Source organism: Triturus cristatus, chromosome 6, assembly GCF_964204655.1.
Source record: "Triturus cristatus chromosome 6, aTriCri1.1, whole genome shotgun sequence".
In the NCBI taxonomy this organism is placed as follows: domain Eukaryota; kingdom Metazoa; phylum Chordata; class Amphibia; order Caudata; family Salamandridae; genus Triturus; species Triturus cristatus.
Window position 1 is genome coordinate 968,791,714 of NC_140589.1, and position 26,463 is coordinate 968,818,176.

At 43.8% G+C, this 26,463-nt stretch overlaps 1 protein-coding gene across 1 annotated transcript; it reads left to right on the plus strand.

The window, feature by feature from the left end:
- Positions 1 to 758: 758 nt before the first annotated feature.
- On the plus strand, positions 759 to 2,645 carry LOC146820865 (general transcription factor II-I repeat domain-containing protein 2-like). Its single transcript, XM_085609754.1, has 2 exons — positions 759 to 2,270; positions 2,454 to 2,645. Exons 1-2 carry the CDS (start codon positions 759 to 761, stop codon positions 2,643 to 2,645), a joined length of 1,704 nt encoding a protein of 567 aa, XP_085465880.1.
- The last annotated feature ends 23,818 nt before the right edge of the window (positions 2,646 to 26,463 follow it).

Below are 26,463 nucleotides of genomic sequence, written 5' to 3' on the forward strand. Positions count from 1 at the left end.
CAAATTGGGATACGTGTCCCAAATACGCTTCAAAGTGCTATCAGAAGCCATTTGTCTCTCAGCCGTGCAGTTTCTGTCATCAGCGCTTTCCCTCCCCTTTTCCACAAAAGCAGTGCAAACATAAACAGCAAAATATCCTATTATGTGAGATTTGGTTGGCTCTGTTTTAAAGTAGCTTTGCGCGTGAACAAATTTGCACGAAGTAGGGGCATTGATTGATGGCGGTTGATTGATCGGGTTCGGCCTCAAGCATAGATACCAGCTGGCATATAGGCCAAAGTTAAGCTACAATGTTTTGTTAAAATTGTCCCCACCTGAAACCAGGGCCCTCCCCTTGCCCACTGCAGGTGCCTGCGTTCTACCTCATGGTCACAGGGTCAAATCCCGGCGGGTCCTGCCCTTCATGCATCTGAGGTCGATAAAATGAGTTGGGTAGCAACAAACATCTGTTATTTAGCGCCAAGATACCTGCGCGTGAACGTGTGCTTTTAAATACGTGTCTGGGCATGCCATTTATTTCAAATCCCTATTGAGTGACATGTGCAGGTTTACCCATTATGTTGTATGTTTAAACAAAACATTACTTTGATGTTGCTCACAGATCTGTTGCGCGAAGTGGTGTTGGTCCATCGGTCGTGACGCAGTATCGGTCGTGGAGTGTGTCGGTCTACCAGTCGTAGGGTGCTGTCGGGCGCAAAATCCGAATCCAGGTCCGTGTTACTTATTGTGTAGTAACAAAGTAGCTGGAGAGCTCCGCAATGGCCTACAGTCCAGTTTCCAAGCCTTGCAAACGACCCAGATCGATCCAGAGTGAACACAGGACCTTCCAGGAAGCATGGGAAGAAGAGTACTTGTTTGTGGAATGGCCAAAAGAAAAAGCCACTTGTTTGCTTTGCAAAGAGAAAGTAAATGTGCTTAAGAGATATAATCTGGAACGGCACTACAAAACGCGGCACTCTGGATACACTGCAAACTATCCACTGAACTCCAAACTGCGTTCTGCGAAGGTGGCATCACTAAAGGAAGCACTTGTATCCCAACAAAAGCTCTTTCTGTGCCAGATGAAAGAATCCGAGGCAGTAACCGAGGCATCCTTCCAAATTTGCTACTTACTTGCCAAACATAAAAAGCCATTTACAGAAGCAGAGCTGGTTAAGAAGTGTTTTCTCTCGGCAGCAGACATTTTATTTGCCAACTATCCTAATAAAGCAAACATTATGAAGGAAATAGGTGCATTGCAACTGTCAGATTCCACATGCACACGTCGCATCGAGTCAATGGGTGACAATGTTCTAGCGCAGGTCATCAATGCAGTCAAGCTGTCCCCTTTCTTTAGCATTGCTGTGGATGAGTCAACAGATGTAGGTGATGTGGCACAGTTAATGATTTGGGTGAGGTATTTGGAACAAGGAATCATTCCAAAGGAAGAGCTACTCTGCCTTTTGCCATTGCATGGTCACACAAGAGGAGAGGATGTATTGGCCAGCATGTGTAATTTCTTTGATACTCATCACCTGCCATTGAACAATCTTGTAAGTGTCACTACAGATGGGGCACCCTCCATGATTGGACATGAGAAGGGCTTTGTATCTCTGTTAAGGAAAAAACTTCAATCATCCACTTTAATTGATTATCATTGTATAATCCATCAGGAAGCATTATGCGCCAAAATAAAACAAGGGCAACTAAATGAGGTTATGAAGCAAGTCGTTAAAATTGTTAATTATATTCGAGCGAAAGCACTCAACCACAGACTTTTTAAATCATTGCTGAGGGATGCGGAAAGTGAATATGCAGATCTGTTGTTGCATACTGAGGTTAGGTGGTTGAGCAAAGGTAGAGTGCTAGAAAGATTTATTAGTTTGCTTCCTGAAATTGAACAATTTGTAATCAGCCGAGGGCAGTCCTTCCCAGAATTATATGACTTGCAATGGCTCACCATGCTCCATTTTCTGTGTGACATCTTCTCACATTTCAACACACTCAATCTGGCACTTCAAGGTAGACAGAAACTTGTGTCCTCAATGATGAGTGCCATATACTCCTTCGAAAGTAAACTCGAGCTGTTCCGAGAGCAGATGAACGATGGGGATCTCACACACTTTCCTAAGTTGCAGGCTTTAACACAGAGGGTTGAAAAAGCTCAGGAAATGTTGTCCAGTCTCAATCTGTGTACTTATCTGGAGGAAGTGTCTGGGGACATTAAGAGGAGATTTTCGCAGTTCAGAGTTCTCACCCCACTTTTCAGACTTGTAGAAAATCCATGGATGGTTAGTGCAAGGAATCTTGAAGCTGTTGAACTTCTTGGTTTGAAAAGGGCACAAGCTGAGATGGAACTAATTGACATGCAATTCAGCTCTGTGCTCGAGTCCTCTTTCTTGGGGAAGGAACCAGAAGATTTCTGGCAAAGTGTGCCACCTGAGAAATTCCCTATTCTTTTTACCTTGGCACAGAGAATACTTTGCATGTTTGGCTCCACATTTGTATGCGAGTATTCCTTTTCTACAATGGGTGCTATAAAAAACAAACTAAGAAACAAACTGACTGATGCACATCTGGATCACCTCATGAGACTTGCACTCTCTGAAAAGGTTCCAGAATACAAGAAGTTAATTGCGGACATGAAATGTAAAATTAGTGGATAAACTCTGTGCCTTGGGAAAGACTTTTCCCCATCATGTTTGCCTTTGTACTTGCTGTTCTACTTTCACTAAATGCCTTCAAATAAAAATGTATTATCAAAATGTGCTCTTTGTAGTTGCATCTGATTGTGAAATACAGCATTGCCTAATCATGTTTTGGAAGTTTTTTTTTTTTACTCTAGCTCCGCCCCCCACTGATCCCGCCCCCACTGATCCCGCCCCCACTGACTCCACCCCTACCAGTGCGGCCCTCGGCCACTAACCACACTGTAATTTTGGCCCCCGACAGAAAGTTTGTGAGTACCCCTGCTCTAATGAGTGCTGACTGTTAATCAGGCCTAGCATAATTCTCCATAAAAGCCCGGTGATAATTTCAATTTTATGTGCGTGGAGATTTTAATAAAAGCAAATATATTAATTGAATAAAAAAGACTAGTGTTTGACCCAAAAAGAAAAGGCTTTAGCCATTATACTTTTTAAAAAGCTGTGATACTTTTTATAAGTAAATAAGTACTAGAAGAGACTAACGTTGAGGGGCAATGCATATCAGTGAGACACTGCTTGTCTCAAGAAGTGAGGCTTGAATCTACACAATCTGTACTCCATTGTGTGAGACTCTCACACTCGACAATTAGGCTGACTCCATTTAGTGAGACCTAGGGGCATATTATCAAGCCAGGCGATAAAATTATCGCCGCTTTAGCGGCAGAAAACTGCCGCTAAAACGGCGATAATGGGCTTGATAATATGCTCTATGGAATTCCAATTGAAGCCCATGTTAGATGACCTTCACATCTAACATGGGCTTCAATTGGAATTCCATAGAGCATATTATCAAGCCCATCATCGCCGTTTTAGCGGCAGTTTTCTGCCGCTAAAGCGGCGATAATTTTATCGCCTGGCTTGATAATATGCCCCTAAGTGACTGTGACTCACTGGTCCATGTTGTGAGTTTGCGTACCATGGGAGACCTGAAGGTGCTCCAGGGTGTGAGAAAGGAAACCAGTGGGTGATGCTGTGCCCTGAGGTGTGAGATGCAGACTCGCTGTGTGATCCTGTGCTGGTAAGATGCAACGTGCTTCGAGGTAACGCCGACCGCATCCAATCGTTCAGACTTTTTCACAGAGGAGAAATACGTGAGAGAAACTGCACTCTAAGGCGAAAGGCTCTACACTCTGCACCATGAGGCGCTCTAGAAGGTAGTGTCTGCCTCGGTTTCTGAGAGCAACATCATATTTTGAGGACAAACTGCACAGTGAAATAAATTGTTGTAGCTGTCAATGTTCTCTTACTACTATTATTACTGGCACAGAGTGGAGGGATTTATTGAAGCAGTTATTGGTAGACAGAGAGTAGGGATGGCATCTATAGCACAGAATGTCTGGGACACTTGGACGATTCAGATTGTGAGGGAAAAGAAAACTTATGAGGGAATGAATTAATGAATACATTTGTTGTTTTTAAACAAATTAAAAACAATAATGAATACAATTAGAAACAATGATTAAAAGAAATGTGGTGATTTTTATTGACAAAATAGTATAATTCTTATATTCATGTGCTACAATAGTGTATCTCCCACAGGCACTTGGATAAGGCAGTTGGTTTGGTGGTATAGAGAGGGTGCAGAAAGGGGTGCATTCTGGTGGTAATTAGTATAGGGCATAGGGATATCTAGGAAAAATGGGTTCTTAATGGTAATTGGTGGTTTCAGCGCATTATCCCTAGTGCCTTGAGACAGGTGCAGACAGAGTGATGCATTGGGATAAACAGGAGTCACGTGCCTGCATGCATCATAAAAAGGCATCTAAGGCCTGGTCAGGGACACCAGAAAGCACTTAAAGACGGGATTTAGGTGCAGGTGACATGGTGAGGTGACTTTAGGAATATGGATAGTGGGCACTCGAGAGCACTTAGAAATGCTGATTAATAGAGGAGGCATTTGCGGCAGACAGCAAATAGTGGTGAAGTAAACTTAAAATAGATCTTTAGTGTTGTATGGGCACAGACAAAGAGATCGTATAGCTTAGCAAAACATTTGAAAATATATTTTTTGCTGATGAACTATGGCCATCTGACTCAAAAAATAGTGTAAGCCATTTTACAGCCTACATGCTAGAAACATATTTGACTTAGGCCCAGAGGAGATAGATGCAATCCAAAATTCTGCAACTTGCAGTGTGGGCTAAGAACAAGGTTGCACTGGTGTAATATCAGGACACTTCCAATAGCATACTCTCACGCTCAACTTTAAGTGGTCACACTGCCCCAGGGCCACGTTCATGCAAAATCCAATTTTAGAAGGAAAGGAGTGTGTAAAAGTCCACCCTTGATTTGTCTTTCAAAAATTCAAAGATTAATACTGTTCATTCTTTAATTATCATCAGTCCATTAAAAAAATAATCACATGGGATTCTTGTGTTTCTTAATGGATCCAAAAAATCGTATTCAATTAATGCTTTTCATCAAAAGCAGTCAACGCAGCGCAGCCAACGCATTTCATCCCTCCAGACATCATCAGGGCTGTAAATCAAAATATATATATCAATCATATGAAATTGATATTATAATTTACATATTTACAAATATACAACATTTTTCCCACTTATAGAACAACTTGCACAAAATCCCCCCACAAGACTCCCTGCCTAGAAACACTCTACTGTGGACATTCTGTCCAATAACATCTTAGTGACATATCAAAAAAGGTTTTTATTTTTATTTTTATTTTATCTTGATACTCCCCTATTTATGCATGATCAACATCTCTAAATATTGATGTACTTCCCCCTTTCCTTCCACACCCTCAATGTCTGTATACCATCTTCTAATGTTTAGAAAATCTCCTGTATACCACTCTGTAATGTTTAGAACACCTCTCATCTGTGTATTTCGGAATACTGCACTCCCTCCCTTTAAAAAATCAAAAGTTACATCTCTAAAGTGAGCAGAAAACACATAATTATTACCTCAATATCACGATTCAGTTAGAAGACTCTGTTAATTACTCTGTTGTGTCTATCAAGGTGCAGCACAATCAACATACATGTTTTATATCCTGATCTCATTGATCTCTATATTAAAAGATACACCACTTCAGACTCAGTTGGTTACTTATTACATCCAACCACTGTCAATTAAACTGAGCCGAGAAATATTCATGCCAAAATGGTCCATTTACTTTGGCCAACAATAATATTCAATTCGACAATTTCCTCAAGCTCTTCTCTATGCCCATGTTAAAGGTATCCCCCTCCATGCCTCTTCTCTAACTGTACCTATTTCTTTAAATAAACCCATCAAACCTACCAATCTCCCTCCAGTTTCCCTCCACCATAAATTCCAGCAAATCCTCCACAATTGCCCCACAAAATGTTCCCTCCTCCTGTTCACATACTGTGCTGTCATGTCCCAACAATGTGTCCTTGGAGACCTCCTGACTGCTGCTCATCAAGTATCCATCTAGTTAAATACTGAGCCATAGTTTTCATTCTTCCCTTTTCATGATTTTGAGTTACCCGATCACAAATCTGTATGCATTCGATGCTTATAAGTTCCCTATCTGGTCCTCTCCCTCTGGGGCTAATCAACAATCTTGATGTCTATCATCTCATTAGTATAAACTATGTGCATATTCCCTATCTGTCACTCTACCTCCCAGGCCAATCAAAAAGTCTGGATTTCCATACCCTCATTCATTGGTATGCATAAGCTGCTTGCAAGATCCCTATCTGGTCCTCTCCCTCTGGGGCCAATCAAAAATCTGGATTTCTATCCATTCATTATAATAAACTATGTGCATATTCCCTATCTGTCACTCTACCCATCGGGCCAATCAAAAAGTCTGAATTGCTATCCCCTCAGCCATTAGTATGCATAAGTTGAGTGAAAATTCTCTATCTGGTCCTCTCACTCCGCGGCCAATCCAGAATCTGAATTTCTATCCTCTCATTAGAATAAATTATGTCCATATTCCCTATCTGTTATTCTACCTCCCGGGGTAAACAAAAACTCTGGATTTCTATCCCCTCATGAGATTAAACTACTTACCCTCCTTCTGTTCTAACAAACTGGCACTTACTTTCAGGATTCCATTTCCTAAGCCAATCAACTGCGAACCAGACCTGAAGGGGAACCGTAGGAAGAGAAAATCACAGAGCGTTCAGCCTGTGAAGATATCTAGAGCCGATAGAACACGGATCGGAAAGATAACCCCATGTTACCTCCTAAGGCTAGGAGGACTAAAACCAACTTCTCCCCGCACTCAATGTGTATGATGTCTGGTCGAGACCAAATGTCTGCAACACTATTCCATATAGATAGAGTATTCCTTCCAAACTATCCTTGTTATCACGGGATGACCACCAGTGCATTGAGCTTATTCTAACCCTCTACTATTGGGCTCTGTTTCCCTAGCCCATCACCTGTGAGCCAGACCAGAAGGGGACCCATCCTCTGAAAGAATCACAGATCGCTCGACCAATCAAAGTGCCTTAAGCCTCTAGGACGTGTACTGAACATAGAACCCCGTGCTTGCTCCTCCAGCCGTAATCATTTTTTTAATTTCCACATTTCAATAATACTATGTTATCAGTTTCCACTCCAATCATAAGGGAACCAGACCCCCATATAAACCTATTCTGAAGGCCAAATCAAATTGCTGCTGTCTGCCGCAATACTAGCTCCTCCGGCAACAGTAGTTAATGTCAACATCTCAATTATTCTCCGTGGTCAGTCTTTTCATCAGTCAAAAAGGGGACCTAGACAAAAATGTAAACCTTTCCTAACTATCAAGTTCTATCAGTCCAATCACTGCTGTTGGCCTCAAATGGCCTCTTGAAATTGTTATCCTTCATATTTCCTGAAATCACTTTTTTCCATCTCACGCCCGTGCCATTTAAATTGGCAAGTTATTGACATCACAATAAACTCTCTCCAATCAGACTGTGTGTTGCTGAGCCCAAATTCCTATGCATCTCCTTCAACTACATCCATGTACCATTCTCATGCCCCAACCATTCACCCATCTGTTGCATAACTCCACTATGTGACCCATAACACTGAGGACAGTGTTCCCCACGTCCATATCCTACGCTGTTGCCATACCCCCCCGAGTCAGGATTACAAAAAGTAATGGAATTCATTTTCAATAGTCAGGCCCAGTTGCACTGTTCTCAATCTGCTAATCCATTTAGCCTTCTCCTGCTCAGTCTCAGTTCACAGTTCCCTCCTCTCTTGAACAATTTTTTGTATCCCAAGAAATGTAAAACTGGTGTTGTCTGGGTGGCTGTCCCTAATGTGTTGAAAAATTGGGACCTGCTGTCTTTATTGACTCTGGATCTCCTATGCTCTTGAATCCTAGCCTTCAATGTTCTTTTGGTACTGCCAATATACATTTTCCCACACTCGCATTTAATGACATAACAACACAACTATTTCAATTGATAAATTCCTTGACACAATAAAATTTGTAAGTATTGTATTTGAATTCCTTTAAATTGTTAGTGCCCAGCCCACACACTGTATTTGCGCGGCATGTGTAAAAACCCTTCAGTTGGTTCAGTAACCAATTGTGACCAATGTTCATATTTGGCTCCAAATAATTCCTGGTAACCCTCTTCCTACTTGTGGTACATTTTCTGTATGTCACTAATGGCTTGTCAGTAATACTGTTAGTTAGTCCAGGTACCCCCTTTGAGATGTTTTAATTCTTGTTCAGTATCTTAAAAATCCAATTATGATCTGTACCATAAGTACAAACAAAAGCTAACCTTTCCTGTGGTGGTTTCTTCAATGTTGTAACCAGAGGTTCCTCTCACTTAATCCTGTGCACCCTGGTCTCCGCTTTCTCCAGACTCTGCCTTGAATAGCCACGAGCTGACAACCTCATTCTCAAATCCTTGAGATTATTTAAAAAAGATCTTCATCTTTACTACAATTTCTGCAGGTTCTTATCATCTCCCCACATGGGATACCCCTGATGACTGCAGCAGGATTGCACGGTCCGCTATTAAAATGTTATTTGTGGCTGTTTCCTTATGAAAAAGTCTGCTCTGTATTTCATTGTTGACTGCTAACAACTGCACTTTCAAAAAATCTATGTGATTCACATTATGACCCATTGTGCAACTTATATTAAAGCTGTTGTTATTAAGGTATGCAACATATTCTAGCAGCTCACTATTATTTTCTCTCCAGATTACCAAAACATCATCAAGAAAACGCCCCCAAAAGCGGATAAGATCTATCCATTTGGCTGTCTTCCTGGACCAGGCATGCTCCCTTTCAAACAACCCCAGAAAGAGGTTTGCATTCGAGGATGCAAACCTGGAACCCATGGCCGTCTCTCTAATTTGGTGGTACTATTCCCCTTAAATGAGAAAAAGATTGTTCTCAATATCAAATCACTCATCTCCAACAACATTTTTGAGTGCTCCTGTAAACTTGCACCCCTGCTGCCAGAAAGTGTCTCAAAGCTCGCTCCCCTTGATCATTCCCAATACACGAGTACATTCCTACCACGTCTAAAGTGGCAAAACTCATATTCTGTTCCCAGATCACATCCTGCAATTTGTTCAGCACATCCATGGTGTTACGGATTTATAACGTTAAATTAACCATCAATGGCTTCAAAACTGCATCCACAAATTCCGAAAGATGTTCAGTTAAACTTCCTATGCTGGAAACAATTGGTCTCCCCAGGGGGGGTTCTCCATTGAATTATGGATTTTAGGCAACGCATAAATAAAAGGGAATCTAGGGGGTGTGTTCTGTATGTATGTAAATTCCTTTTTGTCCAACGATCCCAAATCCTTCCATATGAAAAGCTTCTCAGTGATTAGTCTACCTGCTTCCCTTGAAGGGTTAGCCATCAGTTTTCTGTAACAACTGCTATCACCCAATTGTCTTGTGATCTCCTGACTGTAGTCTGTTCTCCTCATCACCACTATGTTACCCCCTTTGGCAGCTTCTCTTATCACTATGGTTCGATTCCTTCCCAGATCATTTAGCGCCCTTCTTTCTTCTTTTAAAATATTAGCCCTCCTACTCTGGTAATCAGCTGTTGTTAACCTCTGATCTTCCAATCTATGTATCTCCTCGGTGTATTTTTTTTATAAAAAGGTCTATGGCAGCAAATTGACTATCTTGAGGTATAAACTTTGATGGCAAGGCAAGACCACTTGTACAACAATAATCCATTTGAACATTCAACATCTCTGATGATTCCTCCACCCCCACAGTGTCATCATCAGACAATGAAAAAACCAACTGTACATCTTGCATGCGAGCAATTGTAAGCTCTGAACTTTTTATACCAGTTTTATGAGTTACATCACTTTTGTCAATAGGCACAAAAAAACTTTTTAAATTCAATCGTCTAGAAAACTTAAACAATTCAATTTGGAGATCTGTGAAATTACATTAAATATCCGGACAGAAATCTAGCCCCTTTTTCAACACAGACAACTCATTTGGACTGAGCTGATAGATAAATTGATAACCTGTAAATTAGTGTGGCTGTCATGGTCCGCCTCTGTCTCCCCCTTGCCATGCTTTACACTTTGTTCATGTTCTGACTCCAGGTACCAATTCTTGTATTTTCGGTGTTTGCCTTTACCCCTCCTTGTCACCCTGTCCCTGTGTTTCCTTCCTGACTTAATTCATAGAATTTCCTCGGAAAAAGAAGAGCAGGTGGCGGGTTTGGGACCTGTCAAGTTACTGGGTCCTAGATCATCATTAGACGAAAGATCCAAACTGCTATAATTAACTGAACTTAGTTCTGCCATCTGATCACCCCTGGGAGTGGTTTGGAGTTTATTCACTTCATCATAACTCCTAGCAAAAGTGAAAACTCTCCACAGACTATAGACCATCTCATCCCTTCTAATCTAACTAATTTTTGTCTTCTTCCTTAATCTGAAGCTGATGCTTACTATTTACTAATCACTTCTTTGAGAATCGTATAATTCTTCTCTGACAGCTCTGGTAATTTCATTTCTTTAATTTCATTTTCTAACTCTACTATTTGCTGTTTTAATTTTTCCACCTTCCTTTCCGCATTTTTGATTAAAATATGCATCATAGTAAACGAAGAAGAATGTAAATTCTCCTCCCATTCCTTCAAAAGATCCTCATCAAGATCAGCAAAAGTGAGAAAAACCAGGATCCTCAACCCTCCTGGGATACGCTTATTCTCCAAATAAATTTTCAATGTTATCCCATTTAACCACTTTTATAGCTCTTTTTTTTTTCATTTGTCAAGTTTTAAGAACTTATTCCTTAAACTGCTGTTGGGAGAATTTTTATTTACCCTTATGTCAATTTAAATTTGCTTTGTTGGAATACATCAGCTGCAAGTTTCTCTCTATCATCTTCCATGGTCACCCCAAAAATTATGTTATTTCCACTACTTTTTGTCATGAATCATAAGGGGTGATTGAAACGCCCAGTTCGTAGTGTTTGGCGAACCTGACACTTTTTTCCACACTGTGCTGCAACCACCCATAGATACAATCCAAAATTCTGCAACTGGCAGTGTGAGCTAAGAGCAAGGGCACACTGTTAAAATATAAGGACAATTCCATTAGCATACTCTCACGCTCAACTTCAAGTGTTCACACTGCCGCAGGGCCACGTTCATGCAAAATCCAATTTTTGAAGAAAAGGAACATGTAAAAGTCCATCCTTGATTTGTCTTTCCACAATTCAAAGAATAATAATGTTCATTCTTTAATTATCATCAGTCGATTCAAGAAATAATCACTTGGGAGTCTTGTGTTTCTTAATGGATCTAAACGTTTTTATTCATTCAATGCTTTTGATCAAAAGCAGTCAATGCCACACAGCCATCGCTTTTCGTCCCTACGGACATCATCAGGGCTGTAAATCAGAACATATGTATCAATCATATGAAGTTTGCTTTATAATTTACATATTTACAAATATACAAAATTGTTCCCAATAATAGAACAAATTGCACAAAATCCCCCCATAAGACTCCCTGCCTATATTCACACTACTGTGGACATTCTGTCCAATAAGATCTTAGTAACATATCAGAAAGGTTTTTATTTTAATTTTATCTTGATACCCCCCTATTTATACATGATCTACATCTCTAAATATTGAGGTGCTTTCTCCTTCCCAGCCACACCCTCAAAGTCTGTATACCACCTTGTAATGTTTAGAAAACTTCCTGTATACCACTCTGTAATGTCTAGAAAACCTCCAAACTGTATATTTTGGAATACTGCACTCCCTCCCTGTAAAGAATCAAAAGTTCCATCTCTAATGTGAGCAAAAAACACATAATTATTACCTCAATATCACGATTCAGTCAGAAGACTCCGTTAATTCCTCTGTTGTGTCTATCAAGGGGCAGCACATTTCACATAAATGTTTCATATCTTAATCTCATTGATCTCTATAATAAAAAAGACACCACTTCAGACCCAGTTGGCTACTTATTATATCCAACCACTATCTATAACCGATAAATATACTTGCCAAAATGGTCCATTTACATTGGACAAAAATAATAATCAATTAGACAATTTCCTCAAGTCCTTCTCCATGCCAATGTTAAAGGTATCCTTCTCCTGGTCTCTTCTCCAACTGTAACTATTTCTTTAAATAAACCCATCAAAACTACTAATCTCCCTCCAGTTTCCCTCCACCATAAATTCCAGTAAATTCTCCACAATTGCCTCACAAAAAGTTCCCTCCTCCTGTACATATACCGTGCTGTCAGTCCCAACAATGTGTCCATGGAGACCTTACTAATCACCTTACTAATCACTGCTGCTCATCCAGTATCCAAACTTGGTCCATTCTCCGTTGTTTAGTACCTCAGTATCTCCTTGGCAATTACACTGAGCTGCAATCTACTCTGGCTCCTTCTCTACTGGGCCTCAGGTACCTTCTGTTCATTTGGTTCCTCCCTCAGATTTCATCTTACCCAATTTTCTGGCCTCTTCACATTCTCTACTTTTGGAAGATAATAATGTTTGGGTGGATGTTTATTTTTGCCCCTATACCACCCTGCTCTTTGAATCTTGAAAGTCTTCTACAATAATGAGTCTATCACAGTTTCCTCTTGTATACCCATCACCTGGATGGATCACTGGGCTATTCCTTTTTGTTTCTTCTCTGCTTCCTCTTACTCATCACCCCTCATTTTCTTTCACTGTCAGAAAACCCATCGCTGGGGTATACTTTGCCCCAGCACTTTGATACAAATTCTCAACTCTACCCATCCCGCTCTATGGTCTCACTACAGGAAGCTTATCATCAAGTCAACTCTTGGATCAAATCTACACTTGACCACCTTACTCCTCCTACATGCCATATGAAGAATCACGGCTGCTGCTCCTCTGCATCTTGGTACTCTCAGGAGGAAACGTCTTCCATTTACAGAGGCACCATTTTGCACGGACAATGAGATAACTCATTCCACCAACTCAGCTAAAGAAGTATTTTCTATTTCAAATTCACTTGCTAATCCAGAGTGCTTTTCTTGGACTATCACACCATCACTGGCAGTATTTGGCTTACTTTCCTACTTCCATAACAAGATCACTACAATTTACCAAGCTTTTCTTCTGTTGTATTCCACAGCTTTTTCTAGTGCTGACCCAAATCCTCTCCCTCTTCCTCCCAATTCTGTACTTTCTCAGTTCTCCCCTTAGTCTCTAGAGAAATGACTAACCTTCTCCTTTGTATTAATGTGGCTTCCCTTAAGATCTGTCCTGCCGCATTGGGCATCTTGCCCCCTCTATAATTAGCCCACTGTTTAAAGAGCACTCTCATTGTTCCATCAGCTAAGGCATAGTCTTCTTCTGTAGGAAACAGGCACTATATGTTCCACCTTTGAAGAAACCCATAGCTAATCTGACTGCCCATTAACTTCCGTCATCTCTCCCTCTTGCCTCTTCTGTACACTTTACTTGAAAAAGAAGTGAACCAGCAAACATCTGCTTCTTCAACTCACACAATACTTTATATTTCCACCAGGCTGGTTTCTGCTTTTTTCACAGTACTACTCTCTATCCTAGACAATAATGAGCTGCTGATAGACCAGTTACTGCATCGCGTATCCTTCTTGATCTATCTGCAGCCTTTGACACTTTCTCCCACTCTATGGTCCTGGATTGGTGGTATTCCCTCAGTATCCACAAAGCTGCTCTTGAGTGGATCACCAACTATCATCATGACTGTCGTCAATCAGTTTTCATTTCCACTTTGTCATCTATTTTTTGCAACATTTCAGTGGGTGTCCCACAGGGCTGCTCCCTCAGTCCTACTGTTTTAAAAATGTATGTTGGTCATCTGTCTCAATTTATATGTTCTTTGGGCTTTTTGCTTTTATGCTGACCACTCCCAAATTATTTTCCGCCTTGACAGTCCTTCTGCTAATCTTCATTATTACCTTCTCTCCATGGTCGATAGGACGATAACTAACCACCTGAAAATCAACACAGACAAAACTGGAAATCTCTTCTTCTGCACTCTCCAGCAGCCATTTATCACTAACCTTGTGGCTATTTGAAGTAGGTCCCCCTCTGACCCTAGTTATGGATGTACAGAATTGGGGTGTCTGGTTCAACAATCCTCTCCCCCTTTGCACTCTAATAAGGTATTATTTTCCTGCCTTCATCATCTTTGTTTCCTAAACAAAAAATTATTTCTTTCCTACCTTTACCATCCCATCAACTTGTGGTACAATCTGCCATTCTTGCTAGACTGGACTACCACAGTTCTCTTTATCATGGTTTACATTACTACCTCATCCATATCTTACTTGCATCCAACTTGTGGCTTCCAGACTCATTATCAACCTCCAAACATCTTCCCAGATTTACCGAGCTATTTTCAAGGTTTGTTGGCTTCCTGCTTGCACACATACACTTTAAAGCCATGTGTTTGGCTCATAGAACCATCTAAGAGAGTGGCCCTCTTCTTCAAAAACAGTTTATCCCTGTTGTCCATTAAGCGAGCTTCGTTCTTCTTCCTGTTGTCTTTTGACTACCCCCATAATCTATCATTCTAGGATAGGAGGATGATCCTTCTCCTACCTTGCACCCAAAATCTGTAACTCTTTCCCGCTCCCATTACATCTAATTGATAAACCTTATGCCTTCCACAAAGCTCTTTAAACCTATTTCTTTTAATCTCTTTGATCAGTTGCTTCTTCTTACCAGTTGTTTCCTCTTAGTGCCAGAATACTCTGCTAGGTGACATTGAGCTTATATGTACATTCATTATTATCATCTGGGAAGAGTGATTCAGAGCTAAGGAAAGCTCAGTAAGCTGTTCATATTGTTGTAATAGTGGTCTTAGTTACAGGGAGCCGGTGTTGGGAAAAGAGGCATGGTGTGATGTGGGAAACAACTAGTCGGTTAAGCAGCTGTTTGTCAGCTGCATTTTACATTCTCTGTAGCTTCTGCATTATTAAGAGAGGTGCCCCAAGGTATAGTCCATTGATGTAGTCAAAGCGGGAGAGTACTAATGAGATGGTAGTTTGGACCTCTTGTGGGACTACTAGGAATGGGAAAACTTGTCAGAGTGAGCTCATCAGGCAAAAGCTTTGTTCAGTTATTTGATTTACTTGCGCACCAAGAAATAGTTTGGAGTCCTTGATCACCCCAGGGATTGTTACTTTAGCCAAGAATGGAGGCAGGGATCCTAGTTCCTGAGTACACTTGGTTGTAGCGTGATGATTTGTCCAGCTGCTACATAAGAGAATCTCTGTCTTGGGGTGCTGAGATGCTTGAAATAGCAAACATCCAGCGGTCAACTAATTGTAAGCGTTTCCCTAAGGAATTAGCATTGTGGGTAGTTGAGCTTTTAAGCTTTAGAATAATCTGAGTGTTGTCGACACAGTAATAGTAGCTGAGATTATAGGAGGATAGGACATCTGGTAGTGGACTGGGGTACATTGTGAACAGGAGGGAGGAAAGGGTTGAGCCTTCTGATACACCAGTTGTGGTGTGGAATGGATCAGAAGAGAAAGTGGTAAATGTAATAGTGAGCATGTATTTGAGGGTGAATCCTTAAGTTCCTAGTTTGTCAAGTCTCTGGAGGAGAGTGTGGTGTACCATGTCAAAAGTCAATAAAAGATGTAATATTATATCTGCTACTCCTTTAAAGCCAGATGTAGTTGTGGTGTTAGTTTTGGTTTTATCCCATGTTGCTATCAGTAAGGGCTCTGTGCCATGTCCAGGGACTGAATACATTCTAGTCGCCTGAAAGCCAGTTATTATCTTCAAAAAATGCATACTAAGGGACTATAAATGTTAGTAGTTATTAGGGTCTACAGAATCAGATCCAGGCTTTTAAATATAGTTTTGATATGTGTCATTTTAAGTTTATATGGGAAGGCTCCAGTCGCCAAAGAGTGATTGATTATAGCCGTTGCCAGAGTGCTTTTAAGGACTGTGTCCTGAAAAATATGTGCATGAATCCTCTGATGAGCCACAGGCTTGTGTTGTGTCTTCTAATGTGAGGGTATTACAGTGGAGTGGTTTCAAGTCATGGTGTTGCATCAGGTTAGGTTGTGGGTGAAGCAATTATCTAAGATGCTTTTCTTTTTCTTCAAGGATGCACCTCCTTTGTCCTGTTGGGTCCTCCAAACTTTTCAGGTTACATGAAAAGATGTTCCAAAGTTGGTAGATTCCTTCTGGACAGACCTGCACCTTCTTCTTCTTGAGGGCCAGGAAAACATCAACTTCCCTGGTCCTCAGAGAACAATTTAATTCAGGTTCCGACGTTCCAGGCATAGCAGCAATTTACGCTCCTTTACCCGTAACCAAGCAGTGGGAAATTCTTCCAAGCAGATCGTATTCTTTCTTTTCAGTCCTTCTCATCTTGAGAATGGTTGCAGCAGTTTTTATAAGGAGTACCCAACTTTGAGTGACAAGATTCTCTAAGTGAATCAAGTCAGCACTTATTTTCAAGGATGATGTACTGCACAAAACGTCCATCATGTTTTTCTTTCCAGTTTTGCAAAGTAGCAGAACGAGGTTTAACTTAGGATTCCACTTCCTCCTCTCTCTCGAAGTTATTCCCAAGGTCAACCCACTACGGCCCCGCAGGAACAAGCCCAACCCAAGCCTTCTAGGTACATTCACTGTCCTCACCTGTCGAGAAAGGATACTCCACACATGCATGATCACTTCCCTTCAAAGAAGGTAAATACCATGGGCCTCAACTGACATGTAGCTGTGCCAGTCTTCTTTATGGCCAATTTACAGAGATGTGTTTTCATCTTAATGGCATACATATTTTCAATTGCTTGTCTTTTTCATATATCGTCAATGCATCTCAATCTCGCTCAGGGCCAATTTACAGAGTCAGCAGATAAATGAAAATGAGAAGTGGTTGGAAACATGTCAATAAACTAATTTGCATAAGGAAACTACCAAAGGCCAATCAAATTATAAATCTATTGCGTATAACACCCATGGTTTCCTGCCATTGGTGAGTCTCCAATGATTGGATCATAGTACCGAAACGGGCAATTATGTAGGCCTGGGCAAAAATGTTGGTCCGTTCGCGGAAATTGCGATAATTTGACATTTTCGCGTTCCGCGGAGAGCGTGAAAATGTCAAAATTTCCTCTTTCCGCAGCTTGGCGATAATTTGTTTCTTGCTCGCGCTGTAAAATAATACATTCTCGCGCGCGCGCGCGATCGCCTTACCTGAATCCCTGCGTTCGCCGACAAGTTTTCTTGATCCGGTCGCGTTCTCCATGAGATGTTGGATTGTTTTTAGCCATTTGCGCTGTCTCGCAGTGACGTCATGCGTCGCGCGATCACGTCTTTCTTCTCGCGATCATGCACCGCGAGACAACTCAAAACAAGATGGCCACGCCCGCGAGCAACCACATGGGTAAGTTGGCGACCCGCAACCATGCAGAAAATCTCGCGAACATGCGGGGGGAAAAATTCCGCATCTTCGCGATATTTCCGCTTGTTTGCGATAATTTTAAACATTTTCGCGATAATTTGCGAATGTGGATTTCGCAAATCCCGCCCATCCCTACAATTATGTCATGAATATTTTGGTTATAATTTTCGAATTTGTGACTGATGCATATATGGGCTTCTTTTATTTTTATTTATTTTTATGATAAACTCTTATTTACTGCTGCAATGGAAGTTCACATATGTACATAAATTGATCACTTTGTGGTAACAAAGTGATTGCCTATCACCTAGGATATGTTTTGTGTGTACTAAAGCTATCTTAAATATAAGGTATGAATTATGAAATAAATCAAGTTCAGCATCTGAAATAACTACAGATGTCTAAATTTTCTAAGCAAAATCAATCTTTAGCTCCATTAAAGGATACTACTTTCTTGTACAATATTTGTATGGCCCCTTCCTTCAGTCTATTTAACTGGACACAAATCAATACTTTTATAAGCCAATATTTTCAAAAACAGAGCACTCGTGCTGCTGAAATGCAGTGTTATACCTGCCATTTAAAATGTAATAATGGGTTCAGTTTTCACATATAACACCCAGACAAGGTCTCCAGTTTTAAACAGATGCCTCTCAGCTCATAATGTAAATTTTTCACAGATGAAAATGGTAAACGTTTTCGGTACTTTCTCATACTCAGGACTTGACTTCCAAGCATTTGGTGCTATCTGTGTGCATTTTACAGCTGGTGTGTACTTAAAGTGAAACGTGCAAGCTTAAATCAACAAGCATTGGCATAGCCAATAGGTCTCGCCTTTGGGACCTTATGAGAGTTTATACATGCAACACTTGATGTTGTTGCACCAAGGATATTGTGCTGGATAACTAAACACTTATAAGGTCCCAAAGGCGAGACCTATTGGCTATGCCAATGCTTGTTACCTTTGTATCCATTTAGTGCAAATGCAGTCCACCCTGCAATGGGTCCGTTCTGATAGAAAATGGGCCATATTCCTTTTGGTGAGGTGACACACTTGTACCACTTTCTACACACCCTGCTCACAAGCACTCACAATTGCTTTTTCAAGAGCAGTAGGAAATGTCCACCTTTTGGTGCTTTGGAAGATGCACAGATTATAGTGAAGTGGGGTGTGGGTGCCTCTCAAAAAACCGGTCTCATAAATGTTGTTCAATGGGCCCATAAAGCAGTGTCAGTGAAGGACATCAGCAAGATTTGATGATACGAGTATTATGAATGTCTACTTGGTTTTTCATCTTTTGCTGCTTGGCTAGACATGCTGTTATCAGCTAAACATGAAAGAAGATCAAAGAAGCAACCCTAATTCTAACTAAAAGTGTGAAGGGAAGGTGCCCAGTAGAATGTGATGAAAAGCTGAAGGGGAAAGAAACTGATCACGGCCCTTTGCACAGGGTTACTCTGAGACTTCAGCAGAAAGGGGGGCATGGCTTCATGTTAAGATTCTTTAATCTGTTTCAAATCAAGTATATGACCACTTTCTAGTAAGATGCTGTCCCTTCATAGACAGCCAATTTGCGTTTTCACTCTGGGATGTTTTTTCGAAGTGCGTTGAAACCAGAATGTCATTTTCTCAAGGTATTCATTATAGTGGCACCAAAGTCGTAGTATTGGTTTCAGGATCTTCGGTTTCAAACAGTATTATCTCTGCATTTGCAGTACTCTCTACTCTCTCTTATCATTGGTTCCTATGGCCTATAAGAAGCACCGTTCTTGTTTTTAGAGGTAAACCCTCAAGTGTGAAAATTAAGCAAAATGGCACTTTTAAGCACCTCTCAATACTAGCTTAGTTCATGTCTAAGCTGTTCCAGTTTGGGTGGGAAAGGGAAGTGGGATGTGGTACGGTAACTTTCCAGGGATTACTGATTATTGCAAATCTCTTTCCCAGTAGAGCCCAGTGATGTAATCCAAATGAAAAGGTAGCAATGAAGTAAGTTGTTGGTAAGATGTTTATTAAGCTTAGTTACAGGGTGGTAAGTAGGATAATAGGTTCAGTAGTTCAGCCCCATCAGGAGCAGCATCCTTGCTGCTCAGCCACACACTCCAACTGTCTGTCTCTCCACTCCACCAGGCTCTCCAGCCTTCTACTACCTCATCAGGCATTCTAACATTCCACACACATCACTTTCATACTGGTTGAGCAGCAGGGAACAGGTGGCTAAGGCTCATGGAGCATTGTCTCCTGCTTATTCTAGCTTACATTTCAGAAATACAGATTGGGTACTGTATAGAGTGCATGACATTTTGCATCTTTTTTCACTTTTTTTGTGTATAGCACATTGTTCCAGCACGAATTGATAGCAACATAGTGAGTACTGAAGGGATCATTCCTAGTCCTGATGAAGAAGCCTTGATGCTTCGAAACATGTTGACTTGATTAGGAGAATCCGCACATTACACGCAGGACATCTCCGAACCACCTTTTTAACATCGCCAGCCTCTATGACCTATTAAAGTTTCTTAAGTCCATGAGGCTAGGTTCTTTTTAATTCACTTTCCGCATCCACCCCTGACCCTTCCTCTCACTACCTCTACACCACACATAGTACTGCAAAATCAGTGCTCCTGCGTAGTCGCTGATCTTAGCACGCCCCGTCCCGCAGACCCGCAGGCCAACAGGTGCATCTGGCACTGGGGTACCAGGCTGATGATGGCATCCAGGACAGGTGTGAGTGACTTGGATGCGGCTGGCTGTGACACTCCTCAGACTCTGGCGGGTGTTGGTTGGGGGAATCAACACCCACCAGAGTCTGAGGAGTCTCACAGCCAGCCGCATCCAAGTCCCTCACACCTGTCCTGGATGCCATCATCAGCCTGGTACCCCAGTATCCATATGTCCACCACAATGTGCAGGATCCACTGGAGACCAAGCAAGGACCATACGCCATAGCTGGATGCATGCACATGTTGGGGGCAATCCACAGCACACATATCTGACTTGTGCCCTCTGGTGACACAGCACACAATCACTGCAACAGAAAGCACACGCATTCCATCAATGTGCAGGCAACAGTGGACCACCAGGGACTCTTCACCAATGTCGTCGCCAACTACCCAGCCAGTGTGCATGATTCCTTCATCCTCCGACAGCCCATCATCAACCAGCACTACCAGGATGGCACCAAGGGAAATGCACAGCCCCGTGGCAAGTTCCAAATGAATACCCCACACACCTCAACTCCACAACCATGCAACTCACATATCTGGCAATACACAAATCACAAAATCACATACAACATGCAAAACAACATGCCCACCCATAAGACACGACAGAATAACTTACAATGTTAACCTGGGCAAGCCGTGAACATGAGCCATCAACGGCATGACACCCCAGCCACACAATAGCAGAATGTGGGGAGAGGTGGGAACCAGCCATGTGTGAAGGAGGCAGGAGAACCTTGAATGGGAAACTACACAATGGCAAGAGTGGCGGCGATGTACTGGACAGACCGCAGTATGCAGAACACACCCATATCCATGGCGACATACACCGCTGGTGTATGGAGTGTAGTGGACAGTGGACACAACCATGTCACCCCAGCCTGTGGGGGTGTACGCGGATATGTTGCCTGTCACATCCCCCCCGTAAGCGTGAGCGGAGTGGGATAGCCCGGCGTATGACAGGCCAGTGTAGGGGTGTGAATAAAAAGCACATAGTCCTCTTCCAGAATGCCCAACGTCTCTGCCATGGTGGCGCCTCTCACCCCGCCACGAGGTTGACGCCGTCCTCGTTAGCGGAGTTGCCTGCGATCCTGTGTGCCTGCCATACCCCGGCCCGCTGGACCCCGAACCCGTCAGCCCACCCCTGCACAGCCAGGCCACACTGATTACCTGCCGACACTGGCGTGTGTCACGGAGGGCTCACCACATGCAGGTGCAAATTCCAAGCCCGCGACCCTGGCAGCCTCTCAGACCATCACGGCCTCCACGACACAGGCCCGCTTTACTCCTTTCTCGTTGACGTACTCTACTGCTGCAACCGGTCTACACTATGGTCAAGTAGGTCACACATTTGGTACTGAGTCTTGATCACACGATGGCAGAGTACATATGTTCATGGCAGATTTTATATCAGTGTACTCCCTTCAATGTGGTGCCACCAAGCCTGTGCATAGCATAACAACCACACGTGTCTGTGGGTCTACGCGGACTACTGCCCTCGGCCTACGCTGCACACGAATAGGTCACAGAATTGGAACTGAACATCGATTATTTAAAGGCAGAATACATATCATTGCACTCAAGGAGAGGTGGAAGGGAATGACGGGTTGCAGTCAGGAGGGAATAGGATCATCGTTACGGAGGTGATTAAACACTACCGACAACTGCCCTGGTGTCAGTAACTCTGTGCATCGCGAGCAAAGACACGTGGCTGTGGGCCACTGCTGACCTCTGCCTCCGGCCTACACTGCGGTCCAGTAGGTCACAGAGTCTTGATTTAGCGATGGCGGAGTTCATATCAGTGTACCGGCATCATCGCAGACTGCATCCCCTATCAGCCCCGGTGCCATTAAGTCTGTTCCCCAACATTCATGGACACTCTCTGGTTGTACATTGGTGGCGTCTGAGCCTATGGACTAGGGGGTAGTTTTCATCCTCATGTAGCTGTTACAGAATTGGTGGTGAAAACGAGGCTGTCGCTTTCCAATCCACCATTTGCTACTTCCGGATAACATCAGACCTTCCGCATCATGCCCTGGTGGACACCTTCCTCTGTCCCCCCCAAGCCTCTGCCACATTTACCTTTGACATCGATGAGAACCCGCTCACTGTGCCAGACCCTACCTCAGTGCACTGCAAGTCACCATCCAGTGGTAGGGTGCCTGTGCCGGCTGTTGGGCAACAGGGGCCACTAACTCTGTGTCAGATCCTGGACGCCTTCTTCTGAGATATTGGATGGCCTCTGAGGCTTGGGGTCATCAACGCCATGTGTCTGTGGCCCTGCGCTGTCTGCTGCCTCCAGACTCAACTGCGGCCCACCAGGGCTCACATATCAAATCGAGTCCTGACCGGCCCGGACGTCGCATTACCACAGGAGGCACATGCCACCACCGTGAGGACCACCTCCAACTGCCATCTGCCAGAGTCGAAACGATGGTCCTGACAGACTAACGGAGTTGCTCACACCTGTCGTGGATGCCATAATCGGCCTGATACCCTGCTCAGCACTGCAGGTGCCACTAACTCAGTGCACCGCACGCCATCGTCCCTTACTGATTAAGTTTTGTGCTGTGGAGAGGTTGCGCAGCAATGTCATCTCAAGCAGTGTGGGAGACCAGGACGTTGATGAGGAAGATGATGCAGGTCTAAAACACCCCACTGCATCTGCATCAGGAATATCTCGAAGGGACACAATCCAAGACTTTTTCTTCACATGAGCGCGCTCATCTCTAGTGCCCCAACCACAGTGCACTGCAACTCACGGACACTTCTGTTTGCATGTTGGGTGTCCTCTGGACTGTCAGTTTCCATTGCACTGGTGTCCACTGTTCAAGTGGTTGCCAGCACCAAGCATTCCGTGCGTGCTGGCTTACACTCACCCCACACACATCCAGCACAGGCATCACTGTACATGTGACCCTGCAAATAAAGGAGCCAGGCGCACGTGCCCGTAGCCAGTTCAACATTATATATGCGTGTGTCCCTGTGGTCTTGTTGTATGCATGAGGGCCCTGGGCCATACGACATTGCATTGTGCTGTGTACAGCGGACGCAGATATGTCACCGCAGGCAGAGGGTTAGAGCTTGGACATGTAGCTTTGTCGTCACCCACTCAATTCAGAGTGGCCTGGGCCGTCGTACGCAGAGCCAACGTGGGTGTGTGACTGCTATTTGTGTGCCCCTGGGCATGGTTCTGTACTGTGAATGTGCATCTGCATGTGTCTATGGCATTGTGGGTCTCCTTTGTGGGGTATAGGTGGTCCTTGAAGGGTAATAGACACCAGCGTATGTGATCTAGTTTGCCTTCCATGGGTTTGACCCCACCCACACCTGTTGGGCCACCTCCTTTTGGTGTGCTGACACATGGCATTGGGGTGCCATGGGTGGGTGGGTGAAGTGTCGTGAGCCAGCTGTGCTAGTGGGTGCTTCCTGCTGTGTGGTCTGTTGCAGGCTCTGTGTTCTCCTCCGAGTAGCTTGGCTGCCCGGGTCCTGGTGGTAGGTTGTGTGGGATGTCCATGGGCTGTTGTAGGGCATCGGTGTTGAAGGTTTGGTGGTCCTCCCTGGGATCACAGATGTGCTGTCTTCTGTGCTCTCCTGGAGGTGTTGTGTGCCCCTCTGCAATGTGAAGGGGAGATGCATGTTGACATTGTGTTGACATGTATGTTGGCGCATTGTTCTTGTTTACATGATGACTGTTTGACACTGTACATTGTGACTGTTTGGGAGGTGCTGAGTACTGCTGCGGTACAATGTACATTTGGACTACATGATCGATGTGAGGTCGTATGCATACTTTTCAATTGCAAAGTTTCCTGCTCTGTCATATGTAGTAGGCATGTTTGGGAGTTGCTGAGTACTGCTGCGGGACAATGTACATTTGGACTACTTGATCGATGTGAGGTCGTATGCGTACTTTTCAATTGCAAAGTTTCCTGCTCTGTCATATGTAGTAGGCATGTTTCTGTGCGTGTGCGGAGCCAGTTGTGACCCCTGTTCTGCAGTGTTGACTTTGCGCATTGTACCATATTGTCGTCAATGTGGGTGTGCTGTTCTTGCTATGTGTGTGTGCTGCAGTGTGCCATGGGGATCAGGGATATGATCCAGGGTAATTGTGGGTGTGCAGTGTGCTACACCTCTTTGGGCATGTGTGCCATTGTTCCCATCTCTCCCCGTCCCCCCGGTTCCTGGTCATTACTCACCCTGTTGATGTTGTGTCCGGTCCTCTCGGGCTGTGTCCATACTCCCTACTCCTTGCACCATCTCCACACTGATGACTGTGGCCTAGTTTTCCTCCAGCTCCTGCGGCGCAGGACTGCCACCTCCTGTCGCTGTTGCAGCCTTCCTGTTTGCGGCGGGTTAGTGCCTGATTTAGGTTGTCACATCATGCGAGCGCCTCTTGACCTCCTCGATTGGGCGCCTCGGCACTACGACTGCATTCCAGGTGGTCTGCTTGTGGGTCAGTTGATGGTAGTATTCTGTCACCTCTGTGACGCTGATCTGGTTTTGCTGCAGACTGCACCCAGTCTTCCTCTCCCACTTCTCCTCAGCCATACCCATCCCCGTTGTTCCTTGCTGGTGGTCTCTGTGTGCTGTGGGGTTCGCGTTGGCCTCTTCGCTGGGTCAGGGTGCATCCATGGTGCTGCGCACTTTGGATTGTTTGGTGTGTTTGTCTTGTTCTGCTTTTATAGTGCATTTTCCCGCCAGATGCGTGGGATTTGCAGGCCTGTGGCTGGTTTTCTCAGCTTTTTGTATTGATCTTGGCCTCATCGCAGCTTTTTAGGCGTTCGTGTTTCGCATTTTTGCAGTGTGGCGTTAATTTTAATGTGGCCATGTGGCACGTTATCTGGTAACTGTTGCATGGTACCGCCGAGTTGTGAATACTTGGTTAACACAGCGTAAATTTCCAGCAATAGACTGCGATGTTGTAGGTTTCGTTAAATAACTTTTGTGATGATTATCACACGTTCTTGAGAATAAGCCCCTTAGTGTTTCTGTGTTGATTTTTGGGGCCTCTCCTGTCCCTGGGTGATTGGCACATCCACACGAGTGAACTCCACCAGCAGAACAGAGCCCACCTCCCACCCCTAGTTCTGAGGAGATGTGGAGCTGCAATGTATGGTCCTGCGTCATCGTCAAGGATCCCGTCGAAGACGGCTTATTATGCGAAGTCCATAGGCTGCGATGCGAGAACCTGCATTGTCATTGAGGCTGCTGTTGATGAGAGACACAAGGGCCTGCATCGGGAATGCTTCTGACAGGCAGCGTTTCCACTATGGCTGTGAGGTCCATACAGAGTCCTTTGCATCAAAAGAACCCTCACATCGGAGGTGATGCATCGGTGTGTCAAAAAGCAAAGATGATGCGGCTGATCTGGTGGAGATGCACTGTGTCACGAAGTAGATGCTTTGGTTCTGCTGTATCCACAGATGGGTTGGCAGAACACCTACGGATGGCAGAGTCCAGGTGCTGGGTTCAATGTTGATGGAGCCTTCTGTCTCTGAGGCTCTGGTGAGGAGGCCAGCCAACTGGCCCAAGGAGTTGCTTTGGAGGTTCAGCAGATGGAGATCCAGTCCTTCTCACCCTGGCAATATGGCAGCAGGTCTGCACAGAAGAGCAGCAGTCCTTCAGAGCACTAGTCCAGTAGGGATGCAGTCCTTTCTGCAGCCCAGCAGTCCTTCTTCCTGGCAGAGTATCCACAGATCCACAAGTGCACTGAGGAGTTGGTGTCTGGGGTCCAATATTTATACCCGCATGTGCCTTTGAAGTGGGGGGAAGCTTCTAGAGGTTTCCCTTCCTTTGAAGGCCCTTGGAATCCTGCCTTCCCTGTCTTGGCTTCAGATTAACTACAGGGGGTTTGTAGCCCTTGTGTGGACACCACCTATTCCAGTGTAACTAGGGCTGTGCCCAGCTCCGCCCTCCCATCCTGCTAGTGATGGCCCATCCAGGCACACCTATGCTCTTTATAGTGTGTGGCTGTCTAAGAGAAATACACAAAGGCCATCCACCAACTACATACAGTCATGTGACCCAAAGACATGCTGCAGGCACTAAATAGCTAATACAGGAAAATGCCAACTTTCTAAAAGTGGCACTTTCAAAATTGTAATTTAAAATCCAACTTCACCATAATTTAGGATTTTTCATTACAGTTCCAAAGACAACAAACCTGAACTGGTTACCCGATCCCATTCGG